General features: G+C 40.9%; 1 protein-coding gene across 1 annotated transcript; it reads left to right on the top strand.

Annotated features, from left to right (window-relative positions):
- Positions 1 to 1,802: 1,802 nt before the first annotated feature.
- On the top strand, positions 1,803 to 14,330 carry WNT8B (Wnt family member 8B). Its single transcript, XM_004370033.2, has 6 exons — positions 1,803 to 1,822; positions 10,643 to 10,676; positions 11,445 to 11,583; positions 12,532 to 12,657; positions 13,466 to 13,608; positions 13,785 to 14,330. Exons 1-6 carry the CDS (start codon positions 1,803 to 1,805, stop codon positions 14,328 to 14,330), a joined length of 1,008 nt encoding a protein of 335 aa, XP_004370090.2.
- The last annotated feature ends 446 nt before the right edge of the window (positions 14,331 to 14,776 follow it).

The raw sequence follows: 14,776 nt of genomic DNA on the forward strand, positions 1-14,776 counted from the left end.
AAGAAGTTTTCCATCCAAGAAGCTCAACGAACCCCATACGGGATAGACCCCAAAAAAGAAAGTCACCAAGACTTAGCATAATCAAACTTTCCAAAATCAAAGACAGAGAATTCTGCGAGCAGCTTGTGAAAATGAAATATCATCTACAAAAGGCCACCAATAAGACTAAGCACTGATTTCTTGGCAGAAATCATGCAGGAAAGAAGACAATGGGATGACATATATAAAACCCTAGAAGAAAGAATTGATGACCAAGAATCATATATCCAGCAAATTTGTTTTTCAAATATGATGGTGAAATTAGAACATTCTCAGATAAACAGAAATTAGGGGAATTTGTAAAAACCAGACTAACCTTACAAGAAATATTAAAGGGAATCCTTTAGACAGAGAACCAGTGACATCAGACAACAACCTAAGACTAAGACACATGATAGCATCACTCAGATACAAACCCAGATAAAGAATTCTCAAAGTAAAATAAAGCTGCAAAACTGAAAACAGGGAACCTGAGATGTCAATCTGTAAATTACAACAACTTCAAAACAAAAACAGAGAGTAAACGGTGTAGCTATAGAACTTACATATGGAGAGGAAATCAAGGCAAAATCAAGATATAACAGACTGTTTTAAACTTAGGAAAATAAGGGTAAATTTCAGAGTAAACAAAAAGAAAATTAATCTACTCACCAAAATAAAAAAGAAGAAAATAAAAACGACTCAGTAAACACAAAATCAACAACAACGAAAGGATAAGAAAAGAAAATCCATCAACAAAATATAACTCAGCACAGAAAATTAAGTGGAACAAAGAAGCCATTAACACCACAAAAAAGCATAACAAAATGACAGCAGTAAATTCATACCTATCGATAATCACACTGAATGTAAATAGTCAAGAGACAGGAAATGGCAGAGTGGATTTAAAAACATGACTCATCAATATGTTGCCTACAAGAGACACACCTTAGATATAAAGACATAAACAGGTTAAAAATCAAAGGATGGAAAAAATATATCAAGCAAACAGTAACCAAAAGAGAACAGGAGTGGCAATAATAATCTCTGATGAAATAGATTTTAAGTCAAAATCCAGTATAAAAGAAAAGAAGTGCATTATATAAGATTAAAGATAAATATTTACACACTCAGTGACCAAACCAAAACCAAACTTGTTGCCATCAAATAGGTTCCAACTCATAGCGACCCTGTAGGACAGAGTAGAACCGCCCTATAGGGTTTCCAGGGAGTGGCTGGTGGGTTTTAACTGCTGATCTTTTGGTTAGCAGTCATAGCTCTTAACCACTGCACCACCAGGGCTCCTACCCAATGACAGAGCTCCAAAATACATAAAACAAACTCTAACAGAATTGAAAACAGAAACAGACATTTCTACAATAATAGCAGGAGACTTTAACACACCACTTTTGATGATGGTCAGAACAACTAGAGAGAAACTCAACACAGATACAGAAGATCTGAGTAACACTATCAACTTGATCTCATAGACATATACAGAACACACCACCCAACAGCAGCACAGTACACATTCATCTCCAACGTACATGGATCATTCTCCAGAACAGACCATATTTTAGGCCACAAAGTAAGCCTCAATAAATTCAAAAACAGTGAAATAATACAAAGTATCTTCTGTGATCACAACACTATAAAACTAGAAATCAATAACAGAAAGAACAAGGGAAAAACTTAAATACATGGAAACTGTATAATAGCTTACTTAAAAACTACTGGGTAATAGAAGAAATAAAAAATAAAATTAAAAAATTCTTAGAGTCAAAATGTTCACCATCCCACTTTGGTGAGTGGCATTTGGGGTCTTAAAAGCTAGCGAGCGGCCATCTAAGATGCATCAACTGGTCCCAGCTCACCTGGAGTAAAGGAGAATGAAGAACACCAAAGTCACAAAGAAAATATTAGCGCAAGAGACAAAAGGGCCACATAAACTCCATCAGCCTGAGACCAGAAGAACTGGATGGTGCCTGGCTACCACCAATGACCACCCTGACAGGGAACACAACAGAGAGTCCCTGATGGAGCACGGGAAGGGTGGGGTGAAGAACTCAAATTCTAGTAAAAAGACCAGACTTAATGGTCTGACTGAGACTGGAGGAACCCCAGAAGGCAGGGCCCCTGGACTCTCTGTCAACCCAGAACTAAAACAAGTCCTGAGGCCAACTCTTCAGACAAAGATTGGGCTGGACTGTGGGACATAAAATGATACTTGTGAAGAGTGTGCTTCTTAGCTCAAGTAGATACATGAGACTAAATGGGCAGTTTCTGTCCGGAGGTGAGATGAGAAGGCAGAGAGGGTTAGGAGCTGGTTGAATGGACACGGGAAATCAGGGGTGGAAAGGAGGAGTGTGCTCACAGTATAGGGAGAGCAATTAGGGTCACATAACAATGTATGTATAAATTTTTGTATGAGAGACTAACTGAATTGTAAACTTTCACTTAAACTACAAAAAAAAAAAATTCTTAGAGTCAAATGAAAATGAAAACACAACATCCCAAAACCTTTGGGATACAGCAAAAGCAGTGCTTAGAGGAGTATTTATAGCAATAAATGCACACATCAAAAAAGAAGAAAGGGCCAAAATCAATAGCTTAACCCTACAACTCGAACAAACAGAAAAGGAGCAGCAAAAAAAGTCCACAGTCGCTAGGAGAAAGGAAATAATGAAGATCAGAGCAGAAATAAATGAAATAGAAACAGAAAATATAATCAACAAGATTAGAAGTTGGTTCTTTGAGAGGAACGATAAAATTGACAAACTAGTGGCCAAACTGACAAAGGGAAAAAATAAGAAGATGCAAATAACCAAAATAAGAAATGAGGTAGGGGACATTACAACAGAACCAACTGAGATAAAAAAGTATCATAACAGAATATTATGAAAAATTGTACTCTAACAAATTTGAAAACCTAGAAGAAATGGCCACATTTCTAGAAACACACTACCTACCTAAACTAACACAGAAACAGAAAACCTAAATAGACCTTTAACAAAAGAAGAAATTTAAAATGTTATTTAAAAAAACTTCCAACAAAAAAAAGCCCCAGCCCAGATAGCTTCAATGGAGAGTTCTACCAAACATTCAGAGAAGAGTTGATATCAATTCTACTCAAACTATTCCAGAACACAGAAAAGGAAGGAATACTCCCTAATTTATTCTATGAAGCCAGCATAACCCTGATACCAAAGCCAGGAAAAGACACCACAAAAAAAGAAGATTACAGACCAATATCCCTCATGAATATAGATGTAAAAATTCTCAACAAAATTCTAGCCAACAGAATTCAACAGCGTATCAAACAAAACAAAACAAAACAAAACAAAACAAAACGAAAACATCACAAGCAGGTGGGCTTCATACCAGGGATGCAAGGGTGGTTCAACATTAGAAAGCCAATCAATGGTAATTCACCACATAAATAAAACAAAGGAAAAGAATCACATGATCATCTCAATCAATGCAGAAAAGGCATTTTATAAAATTCAACATCCTCTCCTGATAAAAACTTTCAGCAGAATGGGAATGGAAGGAAAATTCCTCAACATAATAAAGGCATATATACAAAACCAACAGTCAATGTTATTCTCAATGTAGAAAGATTGAAAGCATTTCCCTTTGGAACGAGAACGAGACAAAGATGCACATTATGACCACTCTTATTCGATATTGTACTGAAGGTCCTAGCCAGAGCAATAAGACAAGAAAGGGAAATAAAGGGCATCCAAATTGGTACTGAAGAGGTAAAGCTCTCCCTATTCACAGATGGCATGATCCTATATATAGAAAATCCTAGAGATTCCACAAGAAAATTACAGTAACTAATAGAAAGTTTCAGCAAAGTGGCAGGGTACAAGATCAACATACAAAAATCACTTAGATTCCTCTACACTAACAAAGAGAACTCCGAAAAGGAAATCAAGAAAACAATACCATTTACAATAGCCCCCAAAAGGATAAAATGTCTGGGAATAACTCTAACCGGGAACATAAAAGACTTATACAAGGAAAACTACAAAACACTACTGCAAGAAACCAAAAGAGACCTACATAAATGGAAAAACATACCATGCTCATGGATTGGAAGACTTAACATTGTGAAAATGTCGATACTACCTAAAGTGATATACAGATACAATGCAATCCCAATCCAAATCCCAACAACATTCTTTAATGAAATGGAAAACTAATCTCCAACTTTATACGAAAGGAAAGAGGTCCGAACAGCTAAAACATTATTGAAGAAGGAGAACAAAGTAGGAGGCCTCATACTTCCAGATCTCAGAAATTACCATACAGCCAAGGTAGTCAAAAGAGCCTGGTACTGGTACAATGACAGACACACAGAGCAATGGAACAAAATTGAGAACACAGAAGTAAATCCATCCAGCTATGGACAAAGGGTCAAAGTCCATGCAATGGGGAAGACATAGCCTCTTTAACAAATTGTGCTGGCAAAACTGGATATCCATTTGCAGAAAAATGAAATAAAATCCATACTTCACACCATACACAAAAACTAACTCAAAATGGATCAAAGACCTAAATGTTAAACCTAAAACTATAAAGTTCCTGGAAGATAACATAGGGACAAAGCTAGGGATCCTAATTTATGGCATAAATACACTACCAAACATAACTAAAAATTTACAAACAACAGAAGATAAACTAGATAATTGGGACCTCCTAAAGATAAAATACTTACGCTCATCAAAAGATTTTACCAAAAGTGTAAAAAAAGAACCTACAGACCAGGAAAAAAAAATTGGCAATGACATACCCGACAAGGGTCTAATCTCTAAAATATATAGAAAACTTCAACATCTCAACAACAAAAAGACAAACAACCCAGTCAAAAAATGGGTAAAGGATATGAACAGGCATTTCACCAAAGACATTCAGGTAGCTAACAAATTCATGAAGAGATGCTCAAGATCATTAGCCATTAGGAAGATGCAAATCAAAACTACAATGAGATACCATCTTACCCTGCAAAAATGGCACTGATAAAAAAAAGAAAAAGAAAAAGAAAACAACAAATGCTGGGGAGGTTGTGGGGAGATTAGAACTCTTATACACTGCTGATGGGATTGTAAAATGGTACAACCACTATGGAAAATGGTATGGTGCTTCCTCAAAAAGCTAGAATAGAAATACCATACGATCTAGCAGTCCCACTGGGTATATATCCTAGAGAAATAAGAGCAGTGAATGATTAGACATATGCACACCTATATTCATTGCAGCATTATTCACAGTAGCAAAAAGATTAAAACAATCTAAGTGTCCCTCAGGAAACCAAAAGTTCAGCAGTTCAAATTCAACAGGGTTTCTTGGAAACCCTATGAGGCAGTTCTACTCTGTCCTATAGGGTTGCTATGAGTTGGAATCGGCTGAACAGCAATGGATTAGGGATAGGAGGGAGAATCACTTACTAGATAGTAGACACCTGTTAATTCTGGTGAAGGGAAAGGCGATTCACAATACAGAGGAAGTCAGCACAGTGTGACCAAGGTAAATGAAGACACTGAGAGGTACGTAAGAATAAAGGACAACTACGGTAAATGCTATAACATATACAATTCTGCAACAACAGTAATAACAACCAAAAATCTGTGAGTGGTTACATAGGTAAATACGTATGCTATATTGGTGTGGGAGAGCATATGGGAGTACATGCATGTGCATATATAGGTATAGTTGTGGGCATTTGTATATACATATCTGTATGTGCTACATATATATTCATATGTATAATAGAGCCCATAGGGGTCAGAGTTATGGAAAATTCTTAAACATATCCAAACATCTCATGAGACTGAGTTACTGGACTTGAAGGCTAAGGACCATAGTCTCCGGGGACAACTAGGTCAAACTGGCATAACATGGTTCATAAAGATAATGTTCTACATCCTAATTTGGTGAGTAGTCTCTGGGGTCTTAAAAGCTTGCAAGCAGCCATCTAAGATACAACTATTGGTCTCTTTCCATCTGGAGCAAAGGAGAGTGAAGGAAACCAAAGACTCAATGAAACAATTAGTCCACAGGATTAAACACCCACACGAACAATAGCCTCCTCTAGCCTGAGTCCAGAAGAATTAGATGGTGCCCAGCTACCACTACCAACTGCTCTGACCAGGATCACAATAGAAGGTCCTGGATAGAATCAGAGAAAAATGTAGAACAAAACTCAAATACATAAAAAAGTCCAGACTTACTGGACTGATAGAGACTGGAGAATCCCTGAGACTATTGCCCTAAGACACCCTTTTAACCTGGAACTGAAGCCACTCTCTGAGGTCACCTTTCAGCCAAATAATAGATTGACCTATAAAATAAACAATAACACCCATGAGGAAAGTACTCCTTAGAACAATCAACTATACAAGACCAAACGGGCAACATTTGCCCAAAAGCAAAGATGAGAAGGCAAGGAGGGGCAGGGAAACTGGAAGGATGGAAACAGGGAAGGCAGGGTGGAAACGGGGAGAGTGCTGATACATTGCGGGGATAACAACCAATGTCACGAAACAATTTGCGTATAAATTGTTGAATGGGAAACTAATTTTCTGTGTAAACTTTCACCTAAAACACACTAAAATGTTCGAAAAAAATTAGTGGGGGCACTGGCTTACAACAGACTTCCTTCTCACCTCTCCAAAATCTTTTTTTCAGTCCTTATTCTCCTCAATATGTTGTGGCATCTCATGATTCTCTTATCTTTTTCTCAAACTCCCCTAATTCAATCCATTCTTATAGAGTACTTAGTATGCTCAAGGTACTATGTTAGAAGCTGGAGGGACTACAAAGATAATTAAGGCAGCCCCTATTTACAATCCAGTATAAGAAAGTAAAGGGAAAATTTAATATGAGGCAGAAAAACAGTGGTGTGCGGTTTCAGAGAGAATAAATCTGGTTGTGGCTTTTGAACTAGATATTCAAGAATAATTAAGATTTTTTAAATAACAGCTTTGCTTAGATTTAATTTACATACCATAAAATTCACCCTTTTAGAGTGTACAATTCAATGGCTGTTAGTATATTCACAGACTTGTGCAACCATCACCACAATCAATTTTAGAACACTTTCATCACCCCAAAATTAAACTTCATACCCATTAGCAGTAACTCCCCACTTCTCCCCCTTTCAACCTCTGGCAACGACTATTCTACTTTCCATTTCTATGGATTTGTCTATTCTGAACATTTTATATAAATGGAATCAATACAACATGTGGCCTTTTCTGTCTGGCTTCTTTCACTTAGAATAATGTTTTCAAGGTTCATCCGTGTTGTAGCATGTATTAGTACTTCATTCCTTTTAACGGCTGAATAATATTCCATTTATGAATATACCACATTTTGTTTATCCATTCATCAGTTGATACACATTAGGGTTGTTTCCACTTTTGGCTATTGTGAATAATGTTGCTATGAACATTCATGTACAAGCTTTGTGTGGACATATGTTTTCAATTTCTAAGATTGGAATTGCTTGATCATATGGTAACTCTGTATTTAATCTTTGAGGAATTGCCAGACAATCTTCTAAAGTAGCTGTATCATTTTACAATTCCATCAGAAATGTATGAGGATTCCAACTTCTCTGCATCCTCATCAGCACTTGTTATTGTCTGTCTTTTTTATTTTAGGCATCCTAGTTGGTGTTAAGTGCTATCACGTTGTGGTTTTTAGTTGTAGTTTCCTGATGACTAATGATATTTAGCATTTTTTCATGTGCTTATTGGCTATTTGCATATCTGCTTTGGAGAAATATCTATTTGGATTCATTGTCTATTTTTTAATTGGGTTATTTGCCTTTTTATTGCTGAGTTGTAAGTTTTCCATCCTTATATGTTCTGGATACAAGTCTCTCATTGGATATATGATTAGCAAATAATTTTCCCATTCTGTGGATTGTCTTTTCCCTTTTGTGGGGACGTTCTTCAAAGCACAAAAGTTTTAAATTTTGATGATGTCCAGTTTATTTTTTCTTTTGTTGGTTGTGCCTTTAGTATCATATCTAAGAAACCATTGCCTAATACAAGGTCACAAAGATTTACACCTACGTTTTCTTCTAAAAGTCTTATAGTTACAGCTCTTACATTTATAATAATCCAGGCAAGAGAAGATGATAGCTTAGACCAGGGTCATTGCAGTCAAGGTGCTGAAAACTGGTCAGATTCTGGATTTATTCTGCTGACCGAATGTAGGGTGTGAGAGAAAGAGAGGAGTAAAAGATTACAGCAAAATTTTTGTTGGAGCAACTGGAAGGAAAAATTGTACCTTAATTAATCGGGAAGACTACATAGGAGTAGGTTTGGGGTGCTGGTGGGGAAGGTCAAGAGTTCAGTTTTGGACATCTTAAGTTTGAGATACTTGTTTGTAGTGAGTTCAAGCATGTAGTAGTACTGATTAAGGAAAAAGATATAACCACAAGACAGCAGTGTTGCACAACAAGCTATTTATTGGGGCCAACGCTTTGACAGGTTTGCATGCAGTCCCCTGCAGCAGGAGACCCTCCAAAGGGAAGTAAAAAAGGTGGCTACCAGAAGAAGAGGGCAAGGGTATTCCTGCAGGGAAAAGGGGAAGTGGAGGGGAGCTTACATGTCTAGGTAATATCCCTCAGCAGTACAGTGGGGAGTCTCTGGGTCAGAGAGCTCCGAGGGAAGCAGCAGCTTAGGGTCTTTATAACTACAGGATTTATCTTCTCTATGGCTAGTAGATGTTGGGCATAGTTCTGTGGAGTATGCAAAACAGATGGGTTCTAAATGGCTAAAACTCTGCTTAGTTGGGCAGTTTTAAAAACAATTGGATATATAAAAATTTGAGTTTGGCACCAGTGGGCTCTTGGGGCTTACACGCCTCAGTCTGTTATAAAGAAATAAACAACTTGGGCCAATACACAGAGACCATCTTTGGCTCATTTGTATCACACTATTAAGCACTGAAGTAGAGACGTCAAGAAAGTAGTCGGATATGCAAGTCTGGAGTTCAATAAAAGGTCTGAGAATAGTTGGGAGGGTCCAGGAAGACAAAACCTTTGAATGGCCCCAATCTGGGTAGTATCGCCAGCAACTGTACATCCTTCTGGGGAATGGGAAGCCTGTACCTCCATCTAGAAGTCTGTTGATTGTGCAATGCTCTGTGGAGTTGCTCCCATCTGTTAAACATATTTTTATCTTCCACTGTTTGTTAGCATCTTTCCTTCAATCACATGAATGTTCCTAGGTGGCATACAACCAAACACTTAAATTCTTTCCTTTTTCCATCTTCTTACATCACACACTCACTATTCCTTCTGTCATATTACTTTTCTCCCCAAAAGCACATCATGCCATTGTCCCATTAATCAAGGACAGATCCTCCTCCTTTAGTGTTTATCACAAGAACACAGTCTTTTCTTAATACTAGACATTTTGGATACGTGTAAATCAGCCATGTGTTTCAAACATATCTGCAAAAAACTTGGAGGTTAACAACACAACTCACTTTATGGGTATGTTGTTCAAATAGGCCATGGTATGTTCTCAATTGCTGAGTAGTATTCCATGGTATGGATGTACCACAGTTTGTTTAGCCATTTATCCTTTAAGGGTTGTTTGGGTAGTTTATGATTTGGGCTTATTATGAATAAATCTGCTAGGAGCTGTATACATGATACATCTTCTTGAGTGAAAATAAGTCTGCAATTCTCAGCGATAAATGCCCAAGAATCTAGTTGCTGGGTTGTACGGCAAATCCACTTTTAGTTGTGAAACAGCCGAACTATTTTCCAGAATCAGATTATTTATTTTTGGAATTTAATTATGACTGAATCCCTAGAGAGATATTCTACTGTTTACCTCTCCTTGGGGTTCATTGGGCAGCACAAACGGTTAAGCACTTGACTACTAGCCAAAAGGTTGGTGGTTCAAACCCACCCAGAGGTACCTTGGAAGACAGACCTGGTGATCTGCTTCCAAAAGGTCACAGTCTTGAAAACCTTATGGAGCAACTCTACTCTGCACTCATGGGGTTGCCATGAGTTGGAACCGACTCTATGGAAACTAACAACACCATCACCTCTCCTTGACTAGTAAAATATCTATCTCAGAGGTCTGTCAAGTCAGACCAGCTTGGCTTCAAGTCCCATTTCAACCACTTATCAGCTGGATGAGCTTGGTCAAGATAACTTTTTTGGGTCTCAGATTCCCTATTTGCAAAATACAGATAATAATGCCTTAGATGGTAAAGATATAACAAGAGCAACACGTGAAACACTTGAGAGTAGAGTGTGTGGTACAGAGTAGTCAGTTAATGCTAACTCTCTTCCCACTCATGGCAAAATAATTATCAAATGATCCTCCCAATTTGTATGGTATTGGAAATTTTAACTGACTCTAAAATTCCAAAGAAATCACACCACTAGCTCCTTTTTCATATATTCTTTTTTACTAAATAAATTAGCTTTAGTAGACTAGTTATGCATAATTTTCCTTGACAAAACCATTTTCCCTTTCTACCTATCAGTTAAATTTGCTTAAGTAATCCTTACAACTATTAGAAGCAGAAAAGAGTTGATGTCTCTTTATTTATTATATACCTTGGTTTGTCTCCCTTCTAGGTCAGTGAACAATTTCCTGATGACTGGTCCAAAGGTAAGAAAAAAAAAATCCTTTGATTCCTTTAGATTTCACTAATTTTAGCTTGTTGACTGAAGAACTACACATTTCTTTTCATTATATCCATCCTTTATTATGCTGTATATACCACAGATAGAGAAACTGTGGCACAGAGAGGGTTAGGGACACACCCTAAAGTACATAGCAAACTAGGGTCAAAGCCAAGACAAGAACTAAAGAGTACCGAATCTGAATTTATGGCTGGAATTTCCAGAGCCAGAAAAGTCAACAGCCTTTCATGGGTGTGTCAGGCTGCCACACATCCTTCTCAGTGCTGTGGTGGGATGTAGTAGTTTCCCATCTTTAAAATGCTGAAATTGTCCTGCATGATCTCTAAGGTCCTTTCTAGCTCCAAAATGTTATTTTCTAAAATAGTAGTGGGATGAGAACAGCCGAAATTCCATGAGTTAACATGATTTGGGTTCATTTTGGAAAGGTGGTATAGTGTAGTGAATAAGGATATGGGCTCTAGAGTCTGATAAACCTGAGTTTCATTCCTAGTTCATGCCATTTGCTAGCTATGGGACCTTGGACAAATTACTTCATCTTTCTGAGACCCATTATAAAATAGTACCTATTTCACAGGGTTATTCGTGGTGTTAAATGGGACAGCACATTTAAAATGCTTACTATGTCATTATTTTGGGAGAGTGGACAGGAAGAGAAGTGTTTGGCCACTTTAGAGCAAATGCCTCCCAAGTTCAGCTGCTTTGAGTCTGAATTCTGACCCCTGTGTTGCTGCAGGCTTACTTGATCTACTCCAGCAGTGTAGCAGCTGGTGCCCAGAGTGGTATTGAAGAATGCAAATACCAGTTTGCCTGGGACCGCTGGAACTGCCCCGAGAGAGCCCTGCAGCTGTCCAGCCATGGTGGGCTTCGCAGTGGTAAGGAAAGCCTCGGCCACAGCTCCCTGGACCCCCTGGCCACAGGTTAGAGCCCCACTCTCCAGGGATGGCCCCCTGCTTCCTCTATACCCTTATTCCTCACCTGGCCTCTTCTCTCAAGTGAACTCTCTGTTTGGTGTTTTCTCTTTTCCTTCTCCAGCTCCTCTTTCCTGCCTAATTTTTTTTCTTTGCTCCCCGATACTTTGCCTGCTCAACGAATGGACCTTGCTTCACCCCTAATCCTATACCACCCTGGGCCTCCCAGTTAGCTAAAAGGTTTCCTCATATTATGCGTGTGCGTAACACCAGGAGGTAGGTGGGGGTCATAATTCCTTATGCTCTTAGCCCCTTTACCCAATCTTTAGCAGGCTCAGCAGAGAGGTACTAGGTAAATGGGAACTGACTTGGAGACCAGATTCCCATGAAGAAGATAAGGTGTAGCCAAGGCAGTAAACGAAAGGGCTGCCTCGCAGGGCTTCTTTTCAGGACTAAGTGGGGCATGACTTTTAGACACTAATATTCCAGGAAGAAGTAGAAATAGGTTCTTTACAACCTGACCCTCAGATTCATCTCCTTCCCCACTTCTTCCTCAGGCTCTTTCCCACCTAAACCTTTTAAGACCATGTATGTCAACAAGAATTGAGCCACCTAATCATAAAATGTGTGACTGAAAGGATGGGAGGGGAAAAGAATAGGGCTGAAGCCAGAGCTGGAGGAAATTCCAGAAGAAGGTAAACAAGCAAACAAAAACACCCAAACCCGTTGCTGTCAGGTCAATTCCAACTCATAGCGACCCTATGGAAGAAGGTAAGTTATTAAAAATGGGGAAATAGGTTAGAGCTGAGAAAGGAGAGTATAATGATGGTATTAGAGGAAGGTAACATGACTGGCATTTCCTTGGGCTGCAGCCCCTCCTTCTAATGCCCCTAAATTTTTGGTTCCTGGCAGCTAATCGGGAGACAGCATTTGTACATGCCATCAGTTCTGCTGGGGTCATGTACACCCTGACTAGAAACTGCAGCCTTGGGGACTTTGACAACTGTGGCTGTGATGACTCCCGCAATGGACAACTGGGTGAGTAGTGATATTGCGGTAGGGAGGGCAGCCCAGTTTACTCAGAGAATGAGCAGCTTGGTGGGTAGTTTGGTGGGGTGAAGAATAAAAATCTGCAGAGTTGTATTTTTCCAAATCTCAGGAATATCATGTTGAAGATGAGTGAACCAGTTTGAACCCAAACCCTACAGTGAAAACCAGCCTAAACATGGCTCAGGGAATCTCATTCTCTAAGTCGTTTTCTTAATGTAACAAAATAATAACAAAGGAACAAGACTGGCTGCTGACTCAATTCTTTCTGCCCTCTCACAAACATGGGACGGGGGGGAGGGGGATTTCCTTCTATGTGGCTTATCCCTGTCTCCTTTCCACACTCTGTCTCCACTGCCACCTCTAATCCTCCGTGCCCTTCCGTTCAACTTCCCACTTTGTTGCTCCATGTTATTTCAATTGCAACCTTCTCTCCCCTTCAATGCTGGCACTTCGCTCACTTTTTCCGCACCATTTGGTTCTTTCCCAACCTCAGTTGCCGGCTGGGCACGTGCACACTCTGCCCAATGGCGGGACACACTGTAACCTGAGGGGCGCGTGATCATTGAATCCACTCGGCAACTACTTACATCGTGGAGCTATGGCTGAGACTGGGAGGGAGCGTAAAGGTGGCACACGCACACAAAAAATCTTCTGGGTTTAAACTAATCTGGATACAGGGGACTCACCCAACCTTAATCCATCCCATCCCGGATCTCCCAAACCTAATTAGACAGAGTAGCCCAGGAGGCTGCGTGCCCGCCTGCTCAGTGACCGTTGCTCCCCTGCACTTTTCCAGGAGGACAAGGCTGGCTGTGGGGAGGCTGCAGTGACAACGTAGGCTTCGGAGAGGCAATTTCCAAGCAATTCGTCGATGCCCTGGAGACAGGACAGGATGCCCGGGCAGCTATGAACCTGCACAACAACGAAGCCGGCCGCAAGGTAAGCCCCGCAGCCCCTGGGATTAGGCAGCACGCTCCATCCGCTAACAACTCTCCAATTAATTTAACGGACTGGGAAAACAAACGAGGTGCCAAGCAGACTAGCCACGTGGACTAGCTAGACGCCTTGCAGCCGCTCAGCGGCAGCGGCCTGCTCACTCCTCGCTCTCTTCCCAGGCGGTGAAGGGCACCATGAAACGCACGTGTAAGTGCCACGGCGTGTCTGGCAGCTGCACCACGCAGACCTGCTGGCTGCAGCTGCCTGAGTTCCGGGAGGTGGGCGCGCACCTAAAGGAGAAGTACCACGCAGCACTCAAGGTGGACCTGCTGCAGGGTGCTGGCAACAGCGCGGCCGGCCGCGGCGCCATTGCCGACACCTTCCGCTCTATCTCCACCCGGGAGCTGGTGCACCTGGAGGACTCTCCGGACTACTGCCTGGAGAACAAAACGCTGGGGCTGCTGGGCACAGAAGGACGAGAGTGCCTGCGGCGCGGGAGAGCCTTGGGCCGCTGGGAGCGCCGCAGTTGCCGCCGGCTCTGTGGGGACTGCGGCCTGGCGGTGGAGGAGCGCCGCGCCGAGACCGTGTCCAGCTGTAACTGCAAATTCCACTGGTGCTGTGCTGTACGCTGCGAGCAATGCCGTCGGCGGGTCACCAAGTACTTTTGTAGCCGCACGGAGCGGCCACGGGGGGGCGCTGCGCACAAGTCCGGGAGAAAACCCTAAGGGTCTCGTCTCCCCCCTTCTTTCCCCATTTGTACTTGGCTTCTTTTAGGGATCTCAATATGATAGGAACCTAGGGAATGAGAACCAGCACTTCCAAGCCCAGGGATCCTTAGAGGGAGAGGCTCTGCTTTGCAATCTCTTAAAAGCTTACAACTTTACAGTGTTTTCCTCTGTGCGTTCCTACAGCTCTGTTCCCAAGCCCACATTAAGTCTGGGCACCCTCTCTTCTAAGATTTCGAGCTATTGTTCTTCCTTGGCCTAGATGAGATAGGCATTCCTTCTCCGCTTCCTAGCTGGCTTATTAACACCTGAACCAGCCTATGAAGCCTTAGGAATTGAAACAATGTTCATAGATATGCAGGGCCCAGGTATAGCGTTTATCTTTCGCCCATTTTCTAGCCGACCACCCACCCCCTTGTCTGTTGCCGGGTCCCTGCCATAGCTGC

The sequence above is a fragment of the Trichechus manatus genome, unplaced genomic scaffold (genome assembly GCF_000243295.1).
Source record: "Trichechus manatus latirostris isolate Lorelei unplaced genomic scaffold, TriManLat1.0 scaffold00007, whole genome shotgun sequence".
NCBI classification, from domain to species: Eukaryota; Metazoa; Chordata; class Mammalia; order Sirenia; family Trichechidae; genus Trichechus; species Trichechus manatus.